This window comes from Aethina tumida, chromosome 3, assembly GCF_024364675.1.
Source record: "Aethina tumida isolate Nest 87 chromosome 3, icAetTumi1.1, whole genome shotgun sequence".
Lineage (NCBI taxonomy): Eukaryota > Metazoa > Arthropoda > Insecta > Coleoptera > Nitidulidae > Aethina > Aethina tumida.
Window position 1 is genome coordinate 18507989 of NC_065437.1, and position 27612 is coordinate 18535600.

Genomic DNA, 27612 nt, shown 5'->3' on the forward strand with positions numbered 1-27612 from the left:
GTTGAAGACAATATTGTAATTGACACTCTAAATAATTAATTATTAATGTTAGAAAACTATATTTTGTTAATAAGAAATAAAAGAATTTTATATCTATCTTATATTACTTCTAAAAATGTATATATATTTTAATATTTATTTAATATTGTTTTATAATGAGTTAGAGTAGTCAAAAATAATTACTTTGATTTATTGCACTATTTTTGTTGAGAATTGGATAGATGTAATTAAATATATAAAAATTAACACTTTTACTCGTAATGTTTAATATCAATTGATTCTTCTATTTCAGTACATCAAAAAAATACCATTTCTGAATCTCTTATCTTTATATCTAAATTATTAAATATATTTCATGATGGAAATATTCTGTTGATGCTTGATGTTGTTTATCATTTTACATTATTTACATCTATGTTGTGAGTGTTTTGTATAAATTTAATATTCATTAACAATGTTTAATCATCGGCATTAATTTATTTATTGAAGTTGACGCATTGTGTTATCACAAATTAAAGTTTAAAATACACAATTCTTCAATTAATTCTGTGTGTTTATGGGGTTTCCTTGAATGAATGTTATGACTATATTTTCAGTTCGGTTTAAAGTCTAGAGAGTCCATTGTTGAATCATCCCAAATTATTTATCCGTCTTATATAATTGCTCCTCGAGGTTATAAATCATTTAATGTATTTTATGAGATTTAATAATATTTAAAATGGTTTATTATAATTGTACGATAATTCATTAGTTAGTTAATTCTGACGTATCCATCGCAGTGTTTTGATAGTTGAACACACTTTCATCGATACAATCACAGAATATTAATAGGTTCGCATTGTTTTGACCCCATTGCAATATTTTGTTTCACAAGTCTAGTGTCACAATTACAATTAATTTTATTATATTTTCTAATAGAGACAACTGTATATTAATTTATAAAACGTACATATTCTTAGTAAAAGCAAAGTCAGTTTCATTTTAGTTTGATTTTAATTAATTAATGTAATACAAAATATATTAAAAGTAAGTTAAATGATAGCTCAGGTTTATGTTTTAACTATTATAAAATAAAACAAATAAAATAAAACAACATGGAATGTTTTTTAATACATAACACATTTGTTAAATGTTTTTATTGTGTTTACATATTGATTAAAACTAAATATTTATTTGTTTAGACATATTGAATTCATTAATTGGACAATAATAATAGTTTATACTTTTTCTAATGTTATCTTAATGGTACCAACAGGTGTGCGAACGAAATGCCACGGCTCAACTTTTAATGGAACGTCGCTTTCTGGACATAGTTTCACCCTAAAATTCCGGATCAAGTAAACCAGTCCTACTTTCAATTGAAGCACACCAAATCTTTGTCCTGAAAATAAATTACATGTAATCTAAAATTTGTCCGACAAGGTACGATCTAGAATTTCATTCTCACCTAGACAAGATCTTGGTCCTTCCCCAAAAGGCATGAACACATACTTGGGCAGATCATTTTTCTCGTCATTTAAAAATCTGTCTGGACGATACTCTTCGGGTTGAATAAAAAACCTCGGATCTCTGTGCAAACCATCATATGGTATCGCCACTATGGTTCCTGGTTCAATAGTTACTGACATCTTCTTAAATACCGATGTCTCTGATGTTTCGTAAGTGTATGGTTGTACACAAGTTTTGGCCAGACTCATGAATATAGGATGTAACCTCAAGCACTCTGTAAATAGATATAAAAGTTGTATCAAAATAGTAAACATATTATTCAAGGAAAAAAATATTAAAAAAATTTAGTTGTTGCCGGTTCTTCCTGTACATTAGTTTAATTTTTTTGACTTTATTATATCCTTCATATAATTTTGACATTAGATATTTTTTTACATTATGTCTAGCAAACTTCAACGCCTATGTACCTAGTATTGAAGCCTCCAGTAGTTTCATTTCCTGCATGGTATCGTAGGTCAACTCATTGTCGTTAGCATTTAAAGTTTCCTCAATTTCTTCTCTAAGCCTATTCTGAATGTCTTGGTGTCGAGCAACTTCATACGCTAAGTAACTGAAAACATTAGCACTGGTATCGTAGCCATCCATGATGATGGCGGCGATTCCGACGGCGACGTCATTTATGGTAAAACTAGCGTCTTTGGCACCAACTTGCTGCAATTGATGCAAAAAATCTGGTCGTTCGATGTGGTTCTGTGCACGATATTTGGCGACTTCTTGCACGATGCCTTTAGTTCTTTCTTCAACGTCGTAGTTAAACACTCTAAAAATATCGTTTAACTTGGTGTATATAAAAAAATTAATCGAAATTCACCTAATTCGAAAACGCTGAAACAATCCAGGTAAGATAAAAATAAAAGCCGATTTTAACATAGCCAGAGAACCAATCATGAAATTATTAGCAATATATTTGAATCCAGTGTATTCGTCTTCAAATGCCTTTGCTTCCAAGCCCACGCTACACGAAGCCACATTTTCCAGAGTGAACTTCTCAAATTCAGTCCTGCACACGAATTCCTTGTGCCCCTCTAACTGTTTTTCGAAGTATTTTACCATCTTTTTACCGTTCTCGTTCACCAAAGGAAACAATGTCTTCATCTAAAACGAAAAACATTTATAAACTTGTGGAACAAAAACAAAAAAGTGTTTACTTTTCCGCTGGTGAAAGATGATGTGAGTCTGGTCCTTGCAGTTTTCCATTCGCTTCCCTTTAGCACGAACGGATTCCTTCCGATTACAGGATTAGCATGACTGGATACGACCACATCGTTATCTTCGAAACATTTAAAGTGTTTCACTGTGACGTCACGTATCAAGTCCGGATCGCGGGCAATCAAACATGGTGTAACTGTTCTAAAGACACCGACGTATGGATAATCTTCATATTTTCTTAAAATAAAAATAAAATTATTAGTTCATCTATATATATATATTTTATGAACTGTAAATTTTTAATAATTTATTTATTAAACCATAAAATTAGCTTAGTTTTCTAATGCTTTTCTAGGTCGGTTAATTTAGGGGCGTATTTATTTTGTTCTGAATCACGTTTACAGGAATGTTCTTATGTATTTTTCTGTTGACAGAAGAAGTATTTTGTACACAGGTTTGAGTTTTTTTTTTAAAAACAACGTAACTTAATGTTTTTCTTTCATTTGATACACATATATATTTTGTAATTTTCTTCATAATCAGCCTTTGGGGTCGTTCAATTTGAACTTGTGACTTGTTTATTTAATTATCAGTATTTTGAAAGGAACATTTTAAGTATTTCTAAAATAACATTTAAAAAATATAAAATTAAGTGGTATCTTTAATTAAGTATATTAATTTAGTGTGTCGTGTAGGTTGATAACTATTCCCTGGGATTAATCTGTAAATTATATAATACCAAATATGGTCTATTTTGGTCATTTTTTTTAAAAAAATCTGATCCACCTTCATATAGTACGTGTAAATTATATAATCCCAAATATGTTAATATATTTTACCTTAAATTAGACCATTTAATGCCAAAAAATGGAGCCGCATACATATTATGTATGTAAACTCACCTATATACATCATAGAAAATTTCGCCCATAGACTTTTTCTTCCAAAATACATCGCTAATGTTTCCGAAAAGTAATGTTGGTTCCGGCCCCGGAACATTTCTCCTCTTCCAATATCCGTTCACATGTTTCAAATATAAATAGGACAAGCCCGCCGCAATAAAAACCAAAAGAACAAACATAATCACTCTAAAACATCGAGTCCAACTGCACTTTGTTTATATTTGATCTGTTATTAAATAATCTATATCAGTACTACTGTCAAGGTCCTCAAGGACATACTAATTTTTAAAATAATCTTTATGAACTATTTTTATAGAAATATAGTATTGGCTAAAGATAAATATTGCTTAAGAATATTTTTTATAAAACGAACATTATAGTTAGAATATAGTATATTTACCCAATTTAAATATATAAAATTTTTGAATAGATAAATAAATTTCATATTTATTAATCGTTAAAAGTTATTGAATTTATAAATGATTTGTCACAATTGTGGTGATTACTATCCTACACTGTACATTGTCATATTTTAAGTTTAGTGTTTAGTAGCTAAGGAGTCCTGTGAGAAGTGACTTATGTAAAAAAATGGTGGTATGTTTTAGTTTTTATCTTACAACTCAAAGCCATTTTAAAATATCTAAAAACAATACTAGATAACAGTCTGTCTAGGAAAATTTTAAAATGATTATCACCTTTCATTATTTTTTGTGTACATATTAAGAAATTAAGAACACCTGAAGACTTATTATTGTTAATCTTAATTCAATTTTGTGTGGTGACTCTTTTTAATATTTATAAAGGTGTAGAATAAGGATAAGGTGTTTTAAAAGGTATTTTTCAGCTATTCTTCTTTTTTATTAATAATAAACATTATTTATTTTTATTTAATTTTATTTACATAATTTTTTTGATTTGTGCGATTATAAGAAATATAACATTAGAAGAAATATAATATATATAATATATAAATATATAATTGTTATTAGAAATAAAATTTGCCGTGTTTTTACATTTTTACACACACTGAACACATACTGTGGAAACACTTAACAATATATATCTTGTAAATACAATATATAATGATTTTTTATTAATTTGAAAAACATTCATTAAATCTTTTCAAAATTAACCCAAAGTCCCCCTATAGGAGCTGGCATTACGTAAAAGGGGTCCATCTTCAGAGGTAATTTCGTTTTTGAGTTAAAACTAAGTTTGAAGTTTAACAGGATATGAATAACATCCACCTTAATCTGGAGAATTCCAAATTTCTGACCTAAAATATTGAATATTTGATAATTTTTGGTATAAAAAGTTCATTTAAAAAAAAATGTAGTGGTAATATAATGAAACTGATTTATTACCTAAACAACTTCTGGGCCCATCACCAAAAGGTTTGAAGATACCCCGAACTACACCTGGATCCTGACTATCCTTGAGGAATCGCTCTGGCATATACTTCTCTGGCTGAGGGAAGTATTTTGGATCTAGGAACATACCTTTCAGTGATATTATAACAGGAGTCCCAGTCTCGACCGACACCGAATGTTCGCCGTATTCACCAGAATATGTGTGCGAAAACGGTGCTGTGCAGGCCTTAAATAATATCGCAGCTATAGGTGTTTTTCTCATGTTTTCTGAAAATTTTACATTATGTCTGTTATTGAAATTAAAATTATATAAACTATTACCATTGAAACAAGCATCCAAGTATTCCATTTCTTGAATCATTTCGTATGTCACTTTACCACCATTTTCCTTTACTTTTGATTGAATCTCGCTCCTCAACTTTTCCTGTATATCCGGATGGCAGGCTAACTCGTAAAGCAAGAAACTCATAACGATGGAGCTGGTTTCGTAGCCATCGGCAAAGAAACCGGATGCTTGAGCTACCAAATCGGCCATTGTGAATTCAGGATGAGTCTTACGCAGCTGGTTCATGGCATGCAGAAAGTCTTGACGTTCTATCTTATTCTTTTCGCGGTATTCTACCGTGTCTGTTACAATTTTCGTTAAACGTTCTTCGACGTCTTTAGTTACGAACCTGGAAAACGAATTTTAATTTTTAAATTTTTATGTTTTGGATTTTTTATATTACTTGAAAGAAACCAATCGGGATAAGGCTGGGAACATCATAATAAGCATGAACTTTATGGATTGTAATCCTCCAGGAGACAGAAAGTCCTGTGCGATCTGACGAAATTCTGCATTTGGATTATCGAAGCATTGACCCTCCAAGCCAAACGCGCAACTGGCTACATTTTCCAAAGTTGTTTTTGTAGAAAGTTCTTTGGTTTCCAAACAGGATTCTCCTGCGTCGATTTGATCGTTGATGTATTTAACGAGACGTTTTCCAATTGTGTCCAGTAATGGAAATATCACTCTCATCTAAATGAAGAAATTAATATAAATTCAAGTTGTTTACATTCAGGTTGTTGTACATATAAACTGAAATATTGGTTGTTTGTTTTAGTTATTCACTAATTATAACATACTTTTTGACTAGTGAAGCATGGTGTTAGTGTTGATCTGGTTGCCTTCCATTCTGCGCCTCGAAGAGCGAAAGCGTTTTTACCAAAAATAGGGTCGACCTTTTTATCAATTTCTACATCGTTGTTGTAGAAGTTTTTGAAATTTTTCACAGCTATGCATTTATATAATTCCGGATCTCGTATGAGTAAACAAGGAGTTCCCATCCTGTAGATGCCCACAAAGGGTAGATTTTTGAAATCACTGAAGATCATGTAAAAGAATATTATTATCGAATTGTACACATCTGATAAACAAGAAATAATATAAATGAGATTCAAAGAAGGATTATAAAATGTTAAATTATTAATTAAAAAATATATATTGTCGTATACAAAAATTTTGTACAATTACTGCTCGTAACAATATATCTAATTAAATATAATTCATAACAATTTCAAATAATACACTTATATAAGAAAATTTAAACTACTCAGGAAATAATAAAGTAATTGAAACTTAATGAAAACACAACAACATTTCTAAAAATATCTGGTATATATTCGATTGTACATAAAAACAATATATTTGCATGCACCACATCATTACATTAAGTAATATTGAAATAAATGTAAGATAATAACTCAAGTATTTATTGTTAATAATGAATTTATAAAATATTCAATTATTGGGTAAACGAGGCTCTAAATTTTTTAAATTATTTTGTAAATTTAATCAACCATAATAAATCATAAAATACTTGGCAAAATTTTCATTTTTTTTATATTTATTAGAGAATACGAAAATTGTTCTAGTAAACATATAAATATAAATATTTAAATAAATATTATACACTTACTTATAAATCTCGTAGTAGATATCCAAAAGTGATTTCTTCAATATCAGAAGCTCCCCGAGGTTACCGACAAAAAGACGAGGTTTCGGTCCTGAAACATTTCTGCGTTTCCAATAACTTTGATTGTATATTTGGAACAGGTAGACTAGCGACAGCAATAAAAGCACCAATAACAACCAAATCATTGCGATGTTTATTCGTTCAATTTTAACACAACAATAATGCACCAGACATAAATTAATTGGATTTTATTGGCGACAAATGCGGCTGTTTCAATTCATGGTGGGGAAGTTAAAGGATTAACATGCTAGTTTGTTTACCATTAGATAGTACTGACTATACATATTTTTTTGTAGTTATCGGGATTATTTCATGAATGTCATATTTAATTATGTAGTTATTATTTTACGACGTGTATATTCAGAATGAAATTAAAATTAACACGATTAACATGATATTTATTTACGCATATAATTTAAAATACATATGATTTTTTCTGTTTTTACTACTTTTCGAATTGTCACCCCAAGAACGTTTAGTTAATCAATTATTTTTTCTAATGATTTACAAATATCTGCCCTCATAATGGAATTAACTTGGGTAGTAATGCTACCAAGTTGAATATTAAGTGTACTTGATTTAATCCAAATTCACACATGTACACATTCATATATACGGTGAAATTTGTTCTTATCTATAAAATATAGAATATTATTTATTCTAATATAGTACGTGATTTGTGAATATTGTGTTCGTATCAGACGTAGGAGTAGCGCTCATCATCATTCATGATTCGCATTATCTAAAAACGCCAGACAAACAACTACTTTGATAGTCATTATTCGTAATGATTCTAAATATATTGTTTTGTTTTGTCTGTTACGAGAGATGTTCAGGTTGGAAATATAATAAAATTGATTGATGAAAATAGTTTACAATTAGTAAATTTTATTTTTGCAAATTAAATTTAATAGATTACATATTATTAATGTTTTTTAAAAAAAACTAAAACTGTATGTCTAAAAATATAGATTGAATTCATTTATAAATGTAGCTATACAAATATGTATAATTTAAGTGCTAATTTGTTTTGAAATTTGACAATAAAATTTATCATTATTTATTAATTTAAGAATGATAATTATTGTTGTTTATGCCCAACATAGACTGCTGTTCATCATTCATGATTCGTGTAATCTACCAACCCGACACAAACAACATAGACTGCTGTTCATCATTCATGATTCGTGTAATCTACCAACCCGACACAAACAACAACTTTGATAGTCATCATTTTAATATATCATTATTAACATTAATTTCAATTTTAAAGAGAATGTTGCAAATGTACTTTTAGAGAATTACATTTATATACAGAATATTTATTGTAACAAACTACTATTGCTATTTAAAAGAAATAGCCTAAATATATATTTACTTCTCAGATTTTATTCTTATAATATAAATTTATAATATAAAAAAACATTTTTTGTCAATGGTAACGTATAAAATATGAACTTATTTATTGTACATTTTGGAATAATTGAAGAAATCATGAAAATTATACAACTTATCTAATGATATATTTTGATGTCTCCAAATGCTACTTACAGAGGTCGTTTCACGATGACAGGAATTTTATTCGGCAACTATATATAAGTACTGATTTTTAATAGCTAATCTAATATAAAATATCAGAACACATTCTAAACATCGAAAAATATGTTTCTAATTCTAGTGATAAGTGTGTTTATGTTAACGTTTTTCTATACGTATTTCCATTTTCAATATTGGAAACGTCGAAATGTTGAAGGGCCTGAACCAACTCTTCTTTTCGGTAATATTTTAGAACAATTCATGGGAAAGAAACATATGGGAGAAATCTTCCGTGATATTTATTTGTAAGTTTATTTTTAGTAATATTAATAGTTAATCTAATACAGTTAATACATATAATAATAAGTATTTTCTATTCATTATTTTAGCAATTATCAAGACAAGCCAGTAGTGGGCGTATTTAATGGAGCGTTTCCCTGTCTCCTGGTACGAGATCCAATACTTATGAAGGAGATAAATGTGGCTAGTTTCAAGCACTTCAGTGAGAACGATTTTTATGTGGACAAGAAGGTTGACCCCTTACTCGGACGAAGTCCCGTTGTGTTGAAAGGTGAAGAATGGAAGACCACACGAAATATTCTAACACCATGTTTCACCTCTGGAAAGGTATATTAACAGTCCTTCAATTAAAAATTTAAATAGAAAAGGGAATATTTATTCTAGATGAAAATTATCTTTCCCCTCATTGACCACGTTGGAAAAAAAATGGTGGCATTCGTTAATAGGAACATGAATGAACCGATAGAACTGAAGGAATTATGTACAAAATATACCATTGATAACGTAGCTAGTGCTGGATTCGGTCTGGAAGGAAAGTGCTTCGAAGAACCTTATTCGGAATTTCGAAAACTGGCAATTGGTTACTTGACACCAGGAACGATTTCGGCAATTAAAATTTCATTAGGATTTCTTATGCCTTTCTTTACCAAAATGTTATCCATGAAGTATGTATGAGTGTTTATAGACGTTATGTAATTTTATAGTGCTTACTAAAATTTTCAGATTGGTAAATAAAGATGTGGAAGATAAATTAATAGACATCGTTACTAAAACCATAAAATATCGAGAGGAAAATAATGTCGTACGCCAAGATTTTCTGCACTTTATTAACCAACTTCGTTACCAAACTTCAGGAAAGTTTACTTACGAAGACGTTACCGCCCAAATCGCCGCCTTCTTCCTAGACGGTTACGAAACCAGTTCAACTGTGATGAGCTTCCTCTTGTTTGAACTTGCCTGCAATCAGGATAAGCAAGATAAACTGCGGGAGGAAATTTTGAGCCTAAGCGAGGACCTTACGTTTGAAATGCTGAGTGAATTCACTTACCTGGATGCATGTTTGACGGAAAGTCTCAGGAAGAACCCGACGGTTTTCGTCTTGAGGAAAGTTTGCACGGAAAACTATACCTACACACCATCAGAAAAATCAGGTTTTCATTATCCACCACTACTCATAGAAAAAGGTACAAGAATCATTTTCCCAATTGGTGGCCTATATACGGATCCAAAGTATTTCGAGGACGCCGACAAATTTATTCCGGAGAGATTCCTTCAAAAGAGTGATGAGAATTCCCCCTACGTTTTCAAATCTTTCGGGGAGGGGCCTAGAGCTTGTTTAGGTTTGTTATATCATATGCGGTGTATTTTTAGTCACTTTAATAAATACATATTTTTTAGGAAAACGATATGCGCAACTGCAAATTAAGGCAGGGATATATCATCTAATAAAAAATTTTAAGTTTTCGTTAAATGAAAAGACGCAGTTACCAATTAAGTTTCATCCATGGCATTTTTCAGCTTCAGTAGTAGGTGGACTGTGGGTAAATGTAGAACCAATTTAAAAAAATATTTTTGATTACTGTAAATATTTTATAGATTGTAAGGGTTACAAACAAGTTTAAAAGGAAAAAATATATAATTTTAATAAATAACATTTGGAGAAAACAATATAATCCGTTACTATTTTACATACTGTTTGTATTGTTTCAATATATGTAAATTAGGAAAAAATTATTTAGTGTAATAATTAATAGTAAGTAACGATTTGTAAATATTTTGGTCGTATCAAAAGTTGAGTACTGCCCGTCATCATTTATGATTTACATTAACTTAGAATGTCAAGTGTCATATATCTAAAAATAATATAGGAAACTTAGATGTCTATCCGAACCGACACACTCACTTACCATAGAACTATGGTAATTTTTTTTCCTGTACGTTTTTCATTGTATTATTATTATTATTATTATACAATTTCCACCACACTTTAAATTGGTTATAAAACTTATTATTTATATTTATTATAACTAAGTGGTATCAAAATTAATTTATATTTTATTATTATTTTTTTTAATGTGGGTAATATATAGTTAAAGTATTTTAAAAGAAGAGAAGTTTTGAATTCTTATCTCCTTTAAATTATTTATTTTACTATACTAATTAAATGGAATAAAAATTACGTTGCTTCTGTCTGCAAGATTTAGATATATTACAAAAAAATTGTTATTAATATTATAATTATTATTATTCAATGTCCTCCTTGATTACCAAACAGTTTCTTGATTTTCATATTATATTTATTCACTGGTCCAAGAACTTCTTCAGGTAAATTTGTTAGAATTTGCGACCACAGTTTTTCAGTCATTAAAGGCTGAGCTCTCTATAAAAGAATAGTATTATGTTTAAACAGTCATGGATGTTTCAATTTGACGTACTTGATTCGGATGTAAGCTATCAACAGATTCAAGCAGATCAGGAACACTGACTTTTTCTTCATTAACAATTAGGTTAATGGGATTTTCCACAAAATGTAATTTAAAATATTTGAAATGTTCATTTTCCACAATATCTCTCAAAACGTTTGTTAAAATTTTGGCGTGCTAAAAATAACCATTTATAGATTTTATATCAATATTAAAACAAAAATTACTTGTGTGGTTATTTGTCTTAGAGTTTCATTACTGTTCAACCATCCTGTACAAGGACCAATTTGCATGCAATTAAACCATTTATATAAATCCTTGTAATACACATTCCTATGTTTAGTGCCTAAAACATCTTCCATTAATTACATCAAATACCTAAAAATATTTAAGATTAAATACCAATGGGATGCAGTCGATTTGCCATTTTGGGATAGATGAAGTCAGCATTGACCAGACCCATTAGAATAACGTGGCTCTTCTTGGGCAGTTTCCGATTTAACACATTCAGAGTTTGCATCACGTTGGAACGAAACTGCTCTGCACTAGTCATATTTGCAATTGTATCTTCAAAACTGAAAATATTGAAATTTAATCAATCAAATACAATATTTATTTAATGCTAAAATTATAAATATTACTTGTTACAAACATCATTTCCCTGCATAGCATAGATAACTATGGCTGGATTGTCTCTTGTCTGGTTACGTGTTATCGATTCAGCATGTGAAATGCCATCGTAACTGGAAGCCCCATTTTGTGATAAATTCTGATAATCCCTATGATTACACCGATTTCTCTTCCTCAACCTCAAGTAAATGGAATCTACTGGTCCTTTAATAAGAATATTTGGATATATATCTTTGTATCCAGTAGGGAAGCCATATTGTGGCCAGTCTATTTCGTCCAAAATAACATCTGTTGCATTTGAACTAGGCTAAAAATAAATTTGAATAAAACATGCTAACCTAAATTTGCGTCGAATATACCCAGTTGAATTCAATGGGATTAATCCATATTTGTGGCATGTGAAAGTGGGCACCGATGGAGTCACCTATGTAAATTACTCCCTTTGGATCAGATTTTCGGCAAAGAATTTCTTCCCAAGGGCGATTGTTCAATTGATTCATGCCGTAAATTCCATTACAATTGGCTGAAAGTCACTTTGGAGAGTTTTTAAAAATATCTTCTAAGATTTCAACAATGCTTACAGTCAGCTTCTACGTCTACATCTAGAGGAAGTCTTCCGGGATAGAAGTTTTCATCACTGTCACGACAATCTTTGCCTTTCCAATCGGAACCTCTATAAAATTATTCATGTGATTTTTTAGTTTTAGTTGGCTAGTTTCTTACCTTGCAGTGTTGATTATGCTAAATCCGTCGTTGTCAAAATCTTGGGCAGCTTTTAATGTAATATATGAATTATTCAAGATCTGACAGATGTCCCTCAAAATTGGAAATGTACATACATCTATACTGCGCACCACACTTTTTTTCATCTAAATAAAAATGGTTAAAGGTTAATATTTTATTATAATATACAAATAACTATAAATTTATGGAAAATTATTTTACCTTATGAACTGTGTCAAGGGTCTTGACTGGAAGAGGAAAGAGATGACATATTTCTTGACCCGGATCTACTTTACACGTGCCATATATCAAACAAAACAGATCTGGCGTGATCTTTTCTGAAACGTCACTAAATTGAAGACGTATAATATTTATATTAATTGAAAAATGCAATTTTACTTAAATATAGGTTCGACTTCTTCAAGTAGCGTTAAACATTCCCCTTCAACCTTGTCTGGCAGATAGCGGCAAAGTCTTCGTGTTGCGTTGAAGATGCTTTCTTCTTTTATTTCTGCCACTTGGAGGGCAACACCCATAACAACTGTACACACTAGAAAATATGTTTGAATGTTATTTTATATAAAATATCACTATACTAGACTATTCAAAATTTATATTTATATATAAAACAAATATTAAAAATTATTATATGTACAAGATAAAAAATATTTCGAATGTATAATTCGAAACCTGAAGAATATATATTTTATTTATAAACAAACATAATTGGAGCAAGTCCCACTTTTAGCTTTAGCTTCTTATGCTCTCATAATAATTTGTTAAAACGAAAGAAATACATTGCTTTGAGATTATATTTTTAAACTTTGGACTAGCAATTTTATTGTCTAAGATTGACGAGTCCCAGAATGTCATTTGCAGACTAATGGGGGTAATGATTCTTGAAGTTTCTTTGTTATAAATTATGACTCATAAGTTTAAAGAAAACATGTAATCCACGTGGTTAAACATTGAATATATTTTTAATTTGAGATCGAGTTTACAATTGTAATGTAATTCTAAGAAATAACATATTCTGTACATGTGATATATTTAAAAATAAATAAAAAAAGATAAAAACAAAATAAGTTAAAATTTATATTAATACTAATTCTTCTAATTTTATTATTACAATTTTTAATATTAACACAACAAGGAATTATTAAAACAATGTAATTACATGTATTGTTTTATTATTTGAAACAGTAAATGTGTATAAATCATTCCCAGATGATTTCAATAAATTGTTATATTTTTAAATTATAATATTGTAGATATGTAGTTATGTAGATAAGCAGATTAGATAGTTAATTTATTTATTTACTAATACACATATTATATATTTTTTAAATATTGTTCTCTCTCTGTATATTGAAACATTCGAAATATTCAACACAGTGTCATACAAAAGTAAACACAATTGCTGCCAACTTTATCATACGTTTCGAATTGTTCATGGATCTTCGAAATAACTTACCTGCACAACTCAACCCTCCGTTGACTCCACGAGAACAAACTGTCGAACAACATACCGCCAACGTAAACAGCAACAAATTAAATTTCATTGCACTAATAGGTGTTCTGTAGGTTACACGAGAAAAACGATTGTAAAAGCGAAAAATCACGCGCAAGCGTTGTTTTCCACGATCGATTCGCTATTCAGTTACTGCATCACTAATAATATATCTAATCTGTTTCATGGGTAACGTCATTTGAGTTTTGGAATTTGTTGGTTTCTGTTTTGGATGATAAAAGATATATTTAAGTAATTCTATATTACATTGATTATTTGTTGTTTTAACTATGAAACAAAGCGTGATGTTTGTAGAATATAAAGAATACACAGATGATAATAGTTGAATTATCATAGTTTATTTTGTATACAGAGATAATAATAGTACATTTCAAGGTTAATAGTTTGGCTTAACTATTTGGACACGATTTAATTTGAATATATGAATTAGGTTTGCCAAAGTGTATACATTAAAAATTTAATTTTGTAGACTTAATATAATTTTTTTCTATATATATATATATATATATATATATTACCTATTTCGTATTTATTTATGTTTGTTATTTTGTTATATCTATAAAATATCTAAATAAAAGTAGCAATATTAATAGGCACTGATGAAAAGTTAAAATATAAATGAACAAAATTTAGTTTTAAGCAATTTGATGTCTTCGATACTTAAGTAAGATACGCACTTAAGTAACATTGTGAAATGTTCTTTAATTATTTTCTGACATTGTATGGACATTTTGAACCCTCTTTTTTATTCGAACTGGATACTGATCATCCCAAAATCGAACACTGATGTCGGTTCTTAATCTTTTCTCCTGCAGACAACCATCCGATTCAAACTCGTATCTTTGTAAAGTAGATACGATAATAATTTTCATAGCCATGTCCGCATATGGTCGACCTGAAACATACATTTTTAAATTACTTCTGGTGCACATAAACTAGTAATGTTAATTACCTAAACATCCTCTTGGTCCGGCGCTGAAAGGCATGTAACTATAAACGGGCCGTTTAGAAACGGCGTCGGGTAAGAAGTGTTCCGGGTAAAAATCGTTTGGTTTCTCCCAAAGATCGGGGTCACGATGTAATGATTGTATCGAAACCACTGTCGAACAACCCTTGGGAATTAAGTAATTTCCTAAAATTTACTTTGAAATATCAGTAAAGTGTATTAAAGATGTTGTTTAATGGTAAGTAATAACTGTGTATTATGTCAGTAAAAAAGCTGATAAGATGTATTTTGTTTTACCAATTTTGACATCTTCACTGGGTATTCTCATTATGAACGGAGCAATCGGAAACAATCTGAGAACATCCTTAACACACATGTCCAAGTAATTCAGTTTGGGCAAATCGTCTAGTTCCACGTACTTTTTTCCCACCACGTTTTTAATTTCTTCCACAAGTCTATTCTGTATGTTTGGATACATGCCCAACAAAACGAATGTGAAACAACAAATCGTCGTTACTGTGTCTTCACTCTAAAATTTAACCAGTAAAGAAGTTTTCTAAGCAATTTCATAGATAACTCACAGCGGAATACATGGTTGTGAGATGATGGTCAATCTCTTCGTCAGTTGCCCAATTCGGGTGTTCCTTAAGTATATCCAACATCAAGTCCAAAAAACTAGGAGGACCTTCTACATTTTGACCAGTTTTGCGACGTTCTCGAGCAGAATATAAAGCCTAAAAATATTGTATTACCTATGTATGGTATACAGAAATTAACTTAAGAAATACGTTTCTCTTAATATCATTGTACTCACTTTTCTCATGAATCCGTGAATTATCTTTTTCCCTTCTTCATGTTCTTTCCAATAATGCGACAGTCTGAACATCCAATCGTACTGCAACCACACTTTCAGAATCCGAGCATGAACTATCACATACATTCTGAAACAAAAGTATTACGGAGATAGGTTTTGAAGTGTTTGACATTACCTACCTGCTTTCTTGTTTTATAAATTCATCCATCTCGCCATTTTGTGCATCGGTTTTGATTCCAATAATAGTTTCTGACCAAATAATTATATTAAAATTTATATTTTAAATAAATTGTTTATAAAGTTTACCATCTACAAAATCAGTAGCACATCGATGAACGTAGTGTTCAATGTTGAAAGTTGATCCATTTAAAGATTCCGGTTCGAGTTTTTCCAACATGATTTTTACATGGTTTAGAATTTGAGGAAAATACTGTTCTATGTTCCGTTTGAGAAACATATGAGTCATTAGTCGTCGATCGTTCTTCCATTTTATTCCAGATCCACTAATTAGAGATTCCCCATCAAATTGTTGTATGAATCTGTATACGTTGTCTTTTTGGGTGAATTTCATGGAGGACATAATTTTCTGCATAATAAAATTTAAAACAATGGTTTAATGTCACTAACTTTTAATATTTTAATCAGATTATTTTACCATTTATCATAATTTTTTTTTGATATATGATATAGATACCTCTATCAGTTATAAACTCATATTTATAGAAATTTTATATAAATTTATGAATGTTTTAATTCATATATTGTATTAAGTTAATTATTTTTATTTTACATATAAACATAGGTAAAAGTTACCTCATTTAGTTTATTTAAACATTGATGACTAATTATCTGGATTTTAATTATTAAATTATTAGATACTCATATTAAATATTATATTGGTAAATCAAATTTTTAATTAAACAGAATACGTACATTAATATGTTCTATTTTGGAAAAAATCACAACCATTTTTGGTCCAAACCATCCTCTCATAGGACTGGGATATTGGGAGATGAGTTCTACGCATTTTTCGAATATATCTACGACCATATTACCGAATTAACACCTGCAACTTACTTATAATAATTTAAACGTACCTTCATCTTTACAAATAAAATGCAGAGCGTTGCCGAAAAAGGGTACCAAAGGCGGACCAGGTAATTGCCATGATAATTTGATAAATTTTCTCTGCGTCACACAATAAATCACCACAAGAACAATCACCAACACAATCAAAATGTATATTTGAATCATTTAAAACAAATCGTACCGTGAAAGTTTTAAAAACAATTGACAGTATTTATGACGCGGTTGCTTTTTGAGTGTTTTAAATGGTCTGAAAACGGACTTGTTTTAATGTGAGGTCATCGAAAGAGCCGGCCAGTTTCACTACCACTTTATATATTGTCGATGAATTGAACGCAAACTCGTTGCCCTAAAATACGTTTTATTCTTTTTTCTTTAACATTGGGTTGATTTATTAACGAATATTAAAAAATTTTCCTTGTGCGACCTCCACTTACATTTGGCCTCTCTCATTGTTCAATGAAACAATAATTAATTGAAAATTTTATTTATTTTCAACAAAAATATGTAATTAAAATCATATTTTTTTATGTCTCTATTTATATAATCAATAATACAATTGTGATTTCTTTTATTACAAACATTTATAGTTGCATGAATTATTTAATTAAATTATTAAAAAAAATTGTAATAATGTAGTTCCATTTTATTTTGAAATTATTGTATACATTTTAAAATATCGTTTATCTATCACATAATAATTTAAAATAAATATTAATTATATTATCAAAATTCTGAATCGATTGATCAAATAAATGTATTTATATTTATTTGTTATTTAACATAATTAAATTAATACTAAAATTTAACTGTTTCCATTCTAGAATTCGTAAAAACTATAAAATGAATTCCTCCAATTAGTTTATATACTTTTCATCAATTGCTTAATAATGGTTGTTTTTACCATTTTTAGTCGTAATTGTGTAAAAGTTGCGGCGGTTTAGAATGTTTGTAACTAAATTGACATAAATTTTTAAGAAAACAAAACAAGTTTTCAACTCACGTAATATTCTACAATAATTGCGAACGTGTTTTTCTACTTTTGTGTCAAAGTCAATGTATGTTACTCATTGTCTAAATAAGCACCAAATTATTATGTGTATTACTTACAGAAAAATACGATGGTTATGATTATTTATAAAATAATAAAATTAAACGACAATTAAGGATAATAAAATTATTTTAAAATAATAATTTATTTAAGATTAATAATTATAGTTATCATATTAATACCTATTTTTAATTTAATTAATATATAAATAAAAGGTATATAAAAATACAGTAGAAGATCTTATTAAGATATTAAGAATATTAACAATAATAATACAGAAAAAAATATTTAAACTCGATAAAAAATAATTATTATAAATTTATACATGAAACTTTAAACATTACTATTAAATGTGTAATTTTTAAAATACACATTTCTCCTACGTTTAATATTATTTAATTAATTGAATTTGCTTGTACTAATATTGCTTACGCATTTCTATAATTGTTTGTTTGTGTATATATATGAAACAATTATTTTATTTGTTCAGTTGAATATTTCCGAACAAATAAAGATGAAGCGTAACTATAAAAAAGATGGAAATAGTTCTTCATATAAAAAGGGTAAGTTTTGTCTTATTTATTTGAGTTTATAATTATTTTAGTTATTGTATTTTTAGAAGGACCTTAATAAAAAATACATTATATATACACATTATTTTTGATATATCATAAATAAATATTGTAAGTACACATTGTACGTTGCTTCAAAATAATGTTATAGTATTTAAATATTATATATTTATAAATTATCAATTGTATGTATCATATACTTAATAAAAAATTATTATTAAACGCATTGGAAAGAAATATTTTTGTGAAAATGAAAAAGGGAACATTTTTGTCAAATATTCGACAACGTGGCACCCTGTAAATGAGTTTATCATTATTTACACTCATTGCAGATGAAATAAATGTAAACAAGACTGTTTATAGCAAAATAAATTACCCTGCAACATTCATTTAAAAGTTCTTTCCATTTTATACCCACATATAGACAAGTAGTTCTTATTGGTGTTTTGTAACATTATTGGTTTGACATAGATCAGTAGTGTTGTAAGATGGCTTTAGTGCAGCCGGTTATTTATTTTATCATCTTTATTCTGTTCACTTTAATATTAATTAATATTTGGCGAAGAAGAAAATTGTATATTTTATCGTGGCAATTACCCGGTCCCGTGGCTTTTCCTCTCATCGGAAATGCTCTAGTGTTTATGTGCAAAGAAGAAGGTATGTACTAATCGTAATGATTCAATTAAATTTAATTGATTTATAGATATTTTTGAGCAAGCCATAAATGTCACTAGGAATTATCCCCAAAGTCCAATAAGATTTTGGCTGGGGCCAAAATTGATAGTTCTTTTTCAACATGTTGCACATGCAGAGGTCAGTAATTAAATTTCTACTTGTTACTAGTTGGAATTTACATTCAATTCCTTCAATAAACAAGTTATTTTGTTTTTAATATAAATACAAGATTTGTGGAGTCAGTAATTTTAGAGAATAATGACTTCCACAAATTTCCTAACGAAGGATCCAATCTACAAGTTTATGAAGACTTTCAACGGAGAAGGATTAATAACTGGTTCTGGTGACAAATGGAAACGCGACAGAAAATTAATGAGTCCAATTTTCAAATTTGAGTTCGTTTCACAATATTTTCCCATTATTTTAGATAAATCTAACAGACTGGTGGAGAAACTTGTAGAGGAAATAGATAAACCCACTTTTGACATTAGACTGTATCTTCATAGGTGTGTTGCGGATTATGTGTCAGGTAAAAATGTGTGTTTAAGTATGTTTTAAATTCATATATTTAACATTTTATACCAGAAACAATTCTTGGCATACCTTTGAATACTCTAGAAGGAGAAATGGATGTATTTTTAAAAGCAATAGCTCGGTAAGTCATCATCATCAACGATTAATTAGTGATTTATTTTGTTGCAATTCAGAACTTACACAATAATACATGCAAGAATCATCAAAGTTTGGTTACAAATTGAATGGATATTTCGCCTCACAAAATTCCACAAAGAACAAGAAGAAGCAAAAGATATATATTTCGATGTAATAAAAACAGCCATAAATCAGACTAGAAACAGAAAAGGACGCCAAGAGGAAACCAAAAAAAACAACATTAGTTTCACTAGTTTTATTTTATATCTACAAGAAAATCATAAAAACTACGCGACAGACAAGGAAGTTGTTCATCATCTTTCAACGATTTTTTCAGCTGTATACATAATTTAACATAAAAAAACATTCTATATTAAAATTTTGCAATTTGCAGAGCGAAGATACGATAACAGTTATTTGTTCTTTCGCCCTTGTTTTATTTGGAATGTATCCTAACATACAAAACAAAGTGGTAGAAGAACTGGAAGAAATATTAGGAAATTCAAATCGAGATATCCAGCTAGAAGACATTGAAAAACTTAATTATCTAGAAATGTGTATTAAGGATGTGTTAAGACTGTTTCCAATTGCTCCATTTATTATGAGAATGTCCTCAAAAGCTATGAGAATTGGTATATAAACATAATATTTTACATAGAAAATATAATATTTTTAGTAGATTCTGTAATCATTCCAGAGTGTTGTTCATGTGTCATTAACATATACGCGATCCACAGAGACACAAATTTATGGAAATATCCTAATGATTTTTATCCAGAACATTTCCTTCCTCAAGAAGTAAAAAAGCGACACAATTTCGCTTTTCTTCCTTTTAGCGGTGGACTTCGATCATGTTTAGGTAATAAATATTTACCTTATTTGTTGATTAATTGAAGATATTTTTGTTTTAGGAAGGCAATACGCTTTTCTGAGTATGAAAACGACGTTGGCCACTGTATTAAGAAATTTTATTATCGAGTCTGACGGTAAATTGGCGGATAAGAAACTCAAAACTGATATAAGTGTTCGATTTAAGGATGATTTGTATCCCGTTCGAATTAAACGAAGATATTAAAGATGTTTGGCATATGAAAATTATAAAAAATGTATTTCTCAAATTGTTTTGTTTAGTTTTAATTTAAATTTAATAAATATACATATATTACTAAAAATAAATCGTTTTTTTTTTAATATTTCAAAACATTAACATTAACAAATCGTTATTACATAAATTATATGTGTACTTAGAAGTACATTTGCAAATTTAAACAAATATTAAAAAAGGATGCACACAAATTTGATGTCAGTCTTTCAGAATTTATCATTTTTGTTTATTGTCCTAGGAACAAATTTAAATGTTCAAAAATTACTAAATCAAAACTAAACTAAACTAAAATCAAATTACATAATGAAATTTTTTATTGTTAAAGAAATAAAAACACTTATTTTATTTAAAAATTGTTAATAGTTTTAATAATCTTTCGAAGTCTTTTTTGGGTATGTAATTTGTATAAATACTATATTTAAGTGTCTAACAATTTATTAAACACTTGAATATATCATTAATACAGATTATAGAGTCAAATAAGTTACTGACAAATTTTTGTTTATACAATAATTTGTCAGTAAATTATTCCATTGTTACAACTAAATATGCTGGGATTGACTGCAATGTATCACTTCCAGACCCTCTTTTTTAACCTTATGTTATATCCATTAATGGGTCTGACCGAAATATCCATCTTTAATTTCAAATCAGGTAATTTCCCATCAGCTTCCACTTCGAACCTTTGAAGAAAATTGCACATAAATATTTTTAAAATTGCATTAGCAAGAATTTTGCCTATGCAACCTCTAGGTCCAGCACTGAACGGTATGAAGCTGTATTGGTGCCTGCTTTTAACTTGTTCCGGTAGAAAATGATCCGGATGAAAGTGATCTGGATTCTCCCACTTCTCTGGATCTCGATGTAAATTGAAAATCGGTACAACTAAGCAAGTCCCTTTTGGAATCGTAACATTTTTGTCAATGTGAACAGTTTCCAATGGTTGACGTAGAATGTAAGGTGCAATGGGGAATAATCTTTGCGCTTCTTTAATGCAGCTGTCCAAATATGGTAAATTGGCGATGTCGTCATATGTTACTGCTCTAGGCTTATCTCCAAATACTGTCCTGATTTCTTCCGCTGCTTTATTTTGATATTCCGGATACATTCCGAAACAGACAGCCAAAAAACTGGATATTATTGTCATAGTATCCTCGGACTAAAAATATTTATATTAACTTTTAGCAACAGCTTGAATTGAGTACTTACGGCAGCATACAGTGTTAGAAGGTGACTGACGAAGTCTTTACAATTGATTGAGTCTGGATTTTGACCGATGTATTCGCCTATTTGATCAACGATTGGGCTGCTTTCGGTTACCGTGTAATCAGTTAACATTCTTTTCTTCCACGAATCAGTGACTATTGATGAGATAAAGTTTCGTATAATCTTTATGATGCGATCTTCTCGTTTTTTTATGCTGGTAAGGTTGTAAAGTATATCTGGATGCAACCAAGGTCTGGTTAATCTGGTAAATCCTACTCCATACATACTAAAAATTCCCAATTAATTCCATTGGTCTAAAAGTAATAATTTTGGCTTACTCAATGGCTGCTTTGCAAAATTCAGAGTAGCCATTTTTTTGACATTCCATATCAGTACCTAAGATGCACTCTAGAAAAAAAGAAGTGTGTAAACAATATATACGTTTTAAAATGATGTGCTAACCTCCAATAATATCCACAAAACATTTGTGTATAGTGTGATGGACGTCAAAAGTACCAGTATCTACCAATTTTTCCAAATTTGACATACATATTTCTGAATGCCTTTGTATAAGGTCAGTCTGGGCGGTTACAAACTTTAAGCCAAACATTGGTTGAATTATTTTCTTGTGTTTCTTGTATACTGGACCTATATTAATTTTTATATTTAGATATTTTTTATATCTAAATGTGTCTAAACTATTTAATTATTAATCAATTATTAGTAGAACTGTTATAAGTAAAACCAAACCATGTGCCATTTAAGTCAAACAAATTTTGTGATTAATTTATAAATAATTCTAAATTTTCTAAAAAACTGTTGACTAACCTTTTAATTAATGACACAACAACATACCTGATCCACTGACCAATCCATTTCCTAAATAATTTTTCACAAAATCATACAAATCGTGTTTGTAAGAAAATTTTGTTGAAGTCATAATTTTCTAAAATACAAAATATTTATCAGAAGATAATGTATTTTTTATAAAAAAAAGATACCTCCACATGATTTGGATCTGCAGTGCACACCATAAGTACAGGACCTAACCAAAGTCTGGCCGGAGAGGGATATTTACTACTTATGTTATATATTACATATAATATGTCTAAAAATTACAAAACAAAAAACCTTTATATTAAAAATACGCAAATTAATTACCCTCGTCCTTGCAAAGAAAATGCAGGGAATTCCCTAATATCGGTACTAAAGCAGTGGGTCCGTGCATCTTTGAAGCAGCCATATACAATTCTCTTCTGCTCCAACAAAACTTTACAACAAACATCACCAGTAAACCAATTACGACCAATAAAATCCTAAACAAAAAAATTAATTTTTATTTTGCGTAAATGTGAATAATGATGTACTCACATTTTTTTAGTATGCTATGCGTCGGGAAACTATGTCAAGACTGGCGAACTCGTTCGATGGTGTAAGATTTTATACAGGTTTTTACTTTACGACCTTAGTACTACACTAAGATTTCGGACAAGTACAATTAGTTAAATTGCTCCATTTTGTCTAATTAATAATATGAATCAATTCTGATAAATGAAGGGGTGAAACTAATCTAGAATAGTTAGAATTCATAATTCTAACAATGGTGAAGGACGCAAATTATTTATATTCATTTAAATAAAAATGTTAATAAGAAATGTATACAGTCAAATATTTCAGTAAGAGTGAACTTCTTTTCTTAAGTTCTGAATTCTAAATAACTAATTCATAGAAAAGAAAGCTTTTTAGGGGGCGTCATAAGAAATTTAATTTTTAACAACCAGTCTAGTGTACATTAAATAAAAACAATATTAATTTTCTTAACAAAAACTGTATAATACATTTAAATTAAACTTTAGCAGTAACTTCAGTTAGTAAATTTTTAAGTTTTTTTCATGAAAATTAAATTCATAATAACCAACTCAATTAAGACAACTATACCAAATAGTTTGAAACATATTTTATATTTATATAAAATTTACATTTTTCTAGGCACATTTTTAATTTTCAAAAATTTATTTATAAATCATAATTTAATTAAAAATCATTGTATAAAATGAAATATCATTTTTCTATATACTAATGTTCAAAGTATTCTACTATAAAATTATGTTATTTATTTAGGTAAAAGCTTTATTAAATATCCGTTTTTGGGTCTAATAGATACATCTGTTATCAGCTCTAAATTTTTCAGGTCTCCTTCGCAATACACCCTAAATTTTTGTAAAATTGTTGATACGATGATTTTCATATTCACGTATGAATAGTTTTGAGCTATAAATTAATAGTAACATATATTAAAATAGCATGCATGTTTTAATATTATGTGACTTTACCAATACATCTCCTGGGGCCCGCACTGAAAGGAAGGTACGCGTATGGATGGCGTTTGGAAGCAGCTTCGGGTAGAAAGTGATCAGGGTAATATTCATTTGGTTTTTCCCATAATTTAGGACTTTTATGCACATTATAAATTCCTAAAACAACTGTACATCCTTGGGGCAAAACTAAGTCACCTAAAATTATAGTTTATTTTTAACAATCACGTAAGAATAAAAAATGGAAATTCCATAAAGAAACATGCTTCATGACTCGTCATCAACCTATGTCCAGCGGGTCGCCAAATGACCCATTTGGTCATTCATGTCGGTTACGTGAATTCCATAATGATCATAAACGAAACGTCAATCTAGTCAGTTATATTTGTTATGATATTAATAATGCAACAATTTAGTCCATTAAATTTATCACATTATTCATTTTGATAAGATGCAAAAATTAACAACTTTATTAATACTTTTACCTAATGGAAAATCTTCCACGGTGTCCCTGATAAGGAACGGTCCCAAAGGAAACAGCCTCATCGATTCCTTAAGGCACATCTCCATGTATTTAAGTTTTCCCAAATCGCCGAACTGTATTCGGTCTTTGCCGTCCAAAGCTTCGTTTAATTCTTCAACTACAGCATCCTAAAATTCACTCATTTAAAATGCACTTTGAACTCTGACTAATATCTTACTTGAATTTCCGGATGCATACCCAACATCATTAAGGTGAATGCTATGGCTGAACTCTGAGTATCTTGACTCTGAAATATAAATTAAAATATTTCGGATCATTGACATACAATTGTATAATAAATATATAAAAAATATTATGCAAGATAAACGAGTTTTACCGTTGCAACAAACGTCATCATGTGATCAGTGAATTCTTGCTCAGTGAGCAGGTCAGGTTTGTTGTTACACATCTCCATCAACGTCTCCAACATAGACGGAGTTCTAATTTCATTATTGGCTTGTTTCGTCACATCGTCTTTACAATCCAACCTTTTCTGGATTTCCGGCACTAAGCTATCAGTGATCTAAAATTATAAAGTAAATTGTTTATTTATATTTCATTGTAGTAAAACATAATACCTCTTTGGTCATGGTTAATGCTATATTTGTCATATGTTTCTGTTCTTTATAATAACTGGTTCTCTCAAATATTACTTGCAGATGATACCAAAAATTCAAAATTCTCTGCACAAAGATATAATAAAAGCTACAAGAAAAAAAATATATAAAAAATAATGCAAAAAGTTTTTGATAATTTGATTAGATATTAATAAAAATTTACCGTCTTACGTAGGCGGGCATGTCCTTGTAATCTAACGAATGTTCATTCTTATCCTCCAGCATAATATCTATATAATAATTACTCTTGTTAGTTAGTACAAAATTTTAAAAGTAATAACTTAGAGACACTTATTTATCTGTTAGACAACTCAGATCGCTATTGATGCTTACCCATCGTTGCTTCGAATGCAGCCTCATGAAGGTAATGCAAAACGTCGAATGAGGTATTATCAGCTTTCGCCTCCAAGGCTTTTGCTAGTTTATCAGCATGTTTCTGAAATAAATAGCTGTATCCTTCAACGTAAGTTGGTCCAAATAACGGTTGCAGTATCCTTCTATGGTTTTTATGATGGTTACCTAAAAACATTAATAAATAGGAACAATTAAATTGATGTAAGTCAATCAATTTTATATGGATATATTAATTGGGCATTGTGTGTGTACCTCCTGATGTGAATAATCCTTGACCCATGAATGGTTCCAAAAAACTGTAAATGTACGACTTCTGTTTCATCTTCGACGACTGTAGAATAATCTACATAAAATGTAACATTACTATTGTGAATGTAAATTGTTGGATATAAAATTACCTGTAATTGGTCCGGATCTTTTACAAAAATTGCTAGTCGTGGTCCTAACCATATTCGCATGGGTGAGGAGGCATACTTATTGGTCAGTCTCACCAATCTTTGCAACAATTCTAGAATTTTGTTTCTTTTATTATAATATTTAGCTCGTTGATAAATCACCAAATTTTCTATTTATCTATATTCTACTATGATTAAAATTTATTAACATTTTTAGAACAAAATAGCTGTTTTATTCTTTTCTTCTACATTTGACAGAAGTTATGAAAGTACTTTATACACAAATAATATATTTTAAGAAATAAATAAGTGAAAATGACAATACAAGGAATGTATTATTTATTTAAATGTTTAATTAGATTAGTAATTTATAAATTTTGTAGAAATTATTTTACTATAAATTTTCTTCTGTAATAAAAATATTTATATATTTTTGCGGCATATCTATGTAATTATGAATAATTAAAATTATAGATTTTATTTTACATTAAGAGCTTTTAATAATCAATTAACAATGACTATATGTTGAAGAAATTTTTAATAATTAAATCAGTTAGTCATAAGTTAATTATTAAAACCTTGTGATATTTTATGAGATATATTATAAACTAATTATTAATTTATTATATGCGGTTTAATTTTGTATTGAATATAATATAGTTACCAAGATTTCAACAAAATTATGTAAAGTACCAATTAGATTTACTGAGTTTAAGTACTTTCGTTACTAAACAGTTAGAATTAATTAAAAATGTTACACTACCAATAGTCTAGTAATATTCAGCTAAAAACGTTTTCTTTTTTGAAAAATTATTATATTACATATAATGTTTTCAATACACTAAAAGAATAATTACCTTGTTGGTCGCATAAAAAATATAATCCATTTCCGATGATAGGCAAGGCAAAGGGCCCGGGAAGACGAGCAGAAATCAGATACAATTTTCTCCTGGACCACAATACATATACAACTAACGATACTAGAAAACCCACAAGAATATCCCCAACACCGCCGTACATCGTTTTAAGTTTGTCAAACTACTCTCGCTTCTTCCGCTTTCCGAAAGGTGAAAAAAGTTTAGGCCCGCCGACTACTACAATTATTTATTGTGATCGCTAACAATGCGCGTACGCGAATTGGTATCCCTTCCTCGTTTGTCTAATCAAGTTCGAGTTTTCACAACTCGACGGCCTTCTTTCGTTCTCTTATTTCT

At 29.2% G+C, this 27612-nt stretch overlaps 8 protein-coding genes across 10 annotated transcripts; 2 read left to right on the forward strand and 6 right to left on the reverse strand.

The window, feature by feature from the left end:
* Positions 1 to 1094: 1094 nt before the first annotated feature.
* Positions 1095 to 3739, reverse strand: LOC113002607 (cytochrome P450 6a13-like). The gene is given in 7 exon segments (NM_001365404.1): positions 1095 to 1259; positions 1261 to 1381; positions 1448 to 1723; positions 1917 to 2269; positions 2321 to 2604; positions 2658 to 2895; positions 3561 to 3739. Coding segments are annotated over 7 exon segments (1476 nt in total). The 3' UTR covers positions 1095 to 1234.
* A 765-nt stretch (positions 3740 to 4504) lies between these two features.
* LOC109598255 (probable cytochrome P450 6a20) lies at positions 4505 to 7123 on the reverse strand. Its single transcript, NM_001365403.1, is given in 6 exon segments — positions 4505 to 4836; positions 4925 to 5197; positions 5252 to 5604; positions 5659 to 5948; positions 6056 to 6293; positions 6889 to 7123. Coding segments are annotated over 6 exon segments (1500 nt in total). The 5' UTR covers positions 7071 to 7123; the 3' UTR covers positions 4505 to 4672.
* Positions 7124 to 8339: 1216 nt separating this feature from the next.
* Positions 8340 to 10379, forward strand: LOC109598256 (cytochrome P450 6j1). The gene is made up of 5 exons (XM_020014130.2): positions 8340 to 8786; positions 8871 to 9108; positions 9166 to 9446; positions 9505 to 10121; positions 10180 to 10379. Exons 1-5 carry the CDS (start codon positions 8608 to 8610, stop codon positions 10341 to 10343), a joined length of 1479 nt encoding a protein of 492 aa, XP_019869689.1. The 5' UTR covers positions 8340 to 8607; the 3' UTR covers positions 10344 to 10379.
* A 541-nt stretch (positions 10380 to 10920) lies between these two features.
* Positions 10921 to 14198, reverse strand: LOC109598277 (acyloxyacyl hydrolase). The gene is made up of 11 exons (XM_020014152.2): positions 14032 to 14198; positions 12957 to 13107; positions 12780 to 12906; positions 12558 to 12703; positions 12416 to 12507; positions 12194 to 12357; positions 11846 to 12141; positions 11607 to 11779; positions 11432 to 11550; positions 11217 to 11381; positions 10921 to 11161 (listed from the first exon to the last, which is right to left on the reverse strand). The coding sequence occupies exons 1-11, from the start codon at positions 14117 to 14119 to the stop codon at positions 11030 to 11032; spliced, it is 1653 nt and encodes a 550-aa protein (XP_019869711.2). The 5' UTR covers positions 14120 to 14198; the 3' UTR covers positions 10921 to 11029.
* Positions 14199 to 14640: 442 nt separating this feature from the next.
* Positions 14641 to 17157, reverse strand: LOC109598257 (cytochrome P450 4C1-like). Its single transcript, XM_020014131.2, has 9 exons — positions 16946 to 17157; positions 16782 to 16888; positions 16155 to 16434; positions 16028 to 16097; positions 15849 to 15975; positions 15616 to 15768; positions 15332 to 15563; positions 15041 to 15220; positions 14641 to 14983 (listed from the first exon to the last, which is right to left on the reverse strand). Exons 1-9 carry the CDS (start codon positions 17100 to 17102, stop codon positions 14790 to 14792), a joined length of 1500 nt encoding a protein of 499 aa, XP_019869690.2. The 5' UTR covers positions 17103 to 17157; the 3' UTR covers positions 14641 to 14789.
* Positions 17158 to 18492: 1335 nt separating this feature from the next.
* LOC109598293 (cytochrome P450 4C1) lies at positions 18493 to 20980 on the forward strand. Of its 3 annotated transcripts, XM_049965175.1 has the most exons (9): positions 18493 to 18548; positions 18605 to 19214; positions 19261 to 19370; positions 19485 to 19761; positions 19818 to 19887; positions 19940 to 20222; positions 20278 to 20515; positions 20563 to 20742; positions 20795 to 20980. In XM_049965175.1, the coding sequence occupies exons 2-9, from the start codon at positions 19046 to 19048 to the stop codon at positions 20956 to 20958; spliced, it is 1491 nt and encodes a 496-aa protein (XP_049821132.1). In that variant the 5' UTR covers positions 18493 to 18548; positions 18605 to 19045; the 3' UTR covers positions 20959 to 20980. The 3 variants fall into 3 exon arrangements, with proteins under 3 accessions (XP_049821132.1, XP_049821131.1, XP_049821133.1); XM_049965174.1 differs by having other exon boundaries at positions 18515 to 19214; XM_049965176.1 differs by having other exon boundaries at positions 18515 to 19214; positions 20581 to 20742.
* Positions 20981 to 21410: 430 nt separating this feature from the next.
* On the reverse strand, positions 21411 to 23611 carry LOC109598258 (cytochrome P450 4C1-like). Its single transcript, XM_020014132.2, has 8 exons — positions 23566 to 23611; positions 23356 to 23510; positions 23196 to 23302; positions 23050 to 23140; positions 22657 to 22842; positions 22533 to 22602; positions 22198 to 22480; positions 21411 to 22147 (listed from the first exon to the last, which is right to left on the reverse strand). Coding segments are annotated over exons 1-8 (1482 nt in total). The 5' UTR covers positions 23568 to 23611; the 3' UTR covers positions 21411 to 21559.
* A 696-nt stretch (positions 23612 to 24307) lies between these two features.
* LOC109598259 (cytochrome P450 4C1-like) lies at positions 24308 to 27418 on the reverse strand. Its single transcript, XM_020014133.2, has 11 exons — positions 27256 to 27418; positions 26402 to 26511; positions 26256 to 26346; positions 25983 to 26168; positions 25813 to 25879; positions 25611 to 25737; positions 25370 to 25555; positions 25211 to 25279; positions 24995 to 25160; positions 24528 to 24707; positions 24308 to 24465 (listed from the first exon to the last, which is right to left on the reverse strand). Exons 1-11 carry the CDS (start codon positions 27416 to 27418, stop codon positions 24308 to 24310), a joined length of 1503 nt encoding a protein of 500 aa, XP_019869692.2.
* Positions 27419 to 27612: the final 194 nt, after the last annotated feature.

What these genes read in the sequence shown, in the direction of transcription:
- LOC109598258 (XM_020014132.2), bottom strand. An exon ending in TGGATTGGTCAGTGGATCAG is followed by an intron (nt 22,843 to 23,049) that starts GTATGTTGTTGT and finishes AAATTAATATAG; the next exon opens with GTCCAGTATACAAGAAACAC. An exon ending in TTTTGTGGATATTATTGGAG is followed by an intron (nt 22,603 to 22,656) that starts GTTAGCACATCA and finishes CTTTTTTTCTAG; the next exon opens with AGTGCATCTTAGGTACTGAT.
- LOC109598259 (XM_020014133.2), bottom strand. Translation starts at nt 27,418, where the DNA reads ATGTACGGCGGTGTTGGGGATATTCTTGTGGGTTTTCTAGTATCGTTA. An exon ending in TTTTTTATGCGACCAACAAG is followed by an intron (nt 26,512 to 27,255) that starts GTAATTATTCTT and finishes ACAAAATTCTAG; the next exon opens with AATTGTTGCAAAGATTGGTG. An exon ending in GGGCCCCAGGAGATGTATTG is followed by an intron (nt 24,466 to 24,527) that starts GTAAAGTCACAT and finishes ATTAATTTATAG; the next exon opens with CTCAAAACTATTCATACGTG.
- LOC109598293 (XM_049965175.1), top strand. Translation starts at nt 19,046, where the DNA reads ATGGCTTTAGTGCAGCCGGTTATTTATTTTATCATCTTTATTCTGTTC. An exon ending in AACATGTTGCACATGCAGAG is followed by an intron (nt 19,371 to 19,484) that starts GTCAGTAATTAA and finishes CAGTAATTTTAG; the next exon opens with AGAATAATGACTTCCACAAA. An exon ending in TGGACTTCGATCATGTTTAG is followed by an intron (nt 20,743 to 20,794) that starts GTAATAAATATT and finishes TTTTTGTTTTAG; the next exon opens with GAAGGCAATACGCTTTTCTG.
- LOC109598257 (XM_020014131.2), bottom strand. Translation starts at nt 17,102, where the DNA reads ATGATTCAAATATACATTTTGATTGTGTTGGTGATTGTTCTTGTGGTG. An exon ending in TGCTACTGATTTTGTAGATG is followed by an intron (nt 16,098 to 16,154) that starts GTAAACTTTATA and finishes TTATTTGGTCAG; the next exon opens with AAACTATTATTGGAATCAAA. An exon ending in TTTATAAAACAAGAAAGCAG is followed by an intron (nt 15,976 to 16,027) that starts GTAGGTAATGTC and finishes CTTTTGTTTCAG; the next exon opens with AATGTATGTGATAGTTCATG.
- LOC109598256 (XM_020014130.2), top strand. Translation starts at nt 8,608, where the DNA reads ATGTTTCTAATTCTAGTGATAAGTGTGTTTATGTTAACGTTTTTCTAT. An exon ending in CATGTTTCACCTCTGGAAAG is followed by an intron (nt 9,109 to 9,165) that starts GTATATTAACAG and finishes TATTTATTCTAG; the next exon opens with ATGAAAATTATCTTTCCCCT. An exon ending in ACCAAAATGTTATCCATGAA is followed by an intron (nt 9,447 to 9,504) that starts GTATGTATGAGT and finishes TAAAATTTTCAG; the next exon opens with ATTGGTAAATAAAGATGTGG.
- LOC109598277 (XM_020014152.2), bottom strand. Translation starts at nt 14,119, where the DNA reads ATGAAATTTAATTTGTTGCTGTTTACGTTGGCGGTATGTTGTTCGACA. An exon ending in AGCATAATCAACACTGCAAG is followed by an intron (nt 12,508 to 12,557) that starts GTAAGAAACTAG and finishes ATAATTTTATAG; the next exon opens with AGGTTCCGATTGGAAAGGCA. An exon ending in TAAGACAAATAACCACACAA is followed by an intron (nt 11,382 to 11,431) that starts GTAATTTTTGTT and finishes GGTTATTTTTAG; the next exon opens with CACGCCAAAATTTTAACAAA.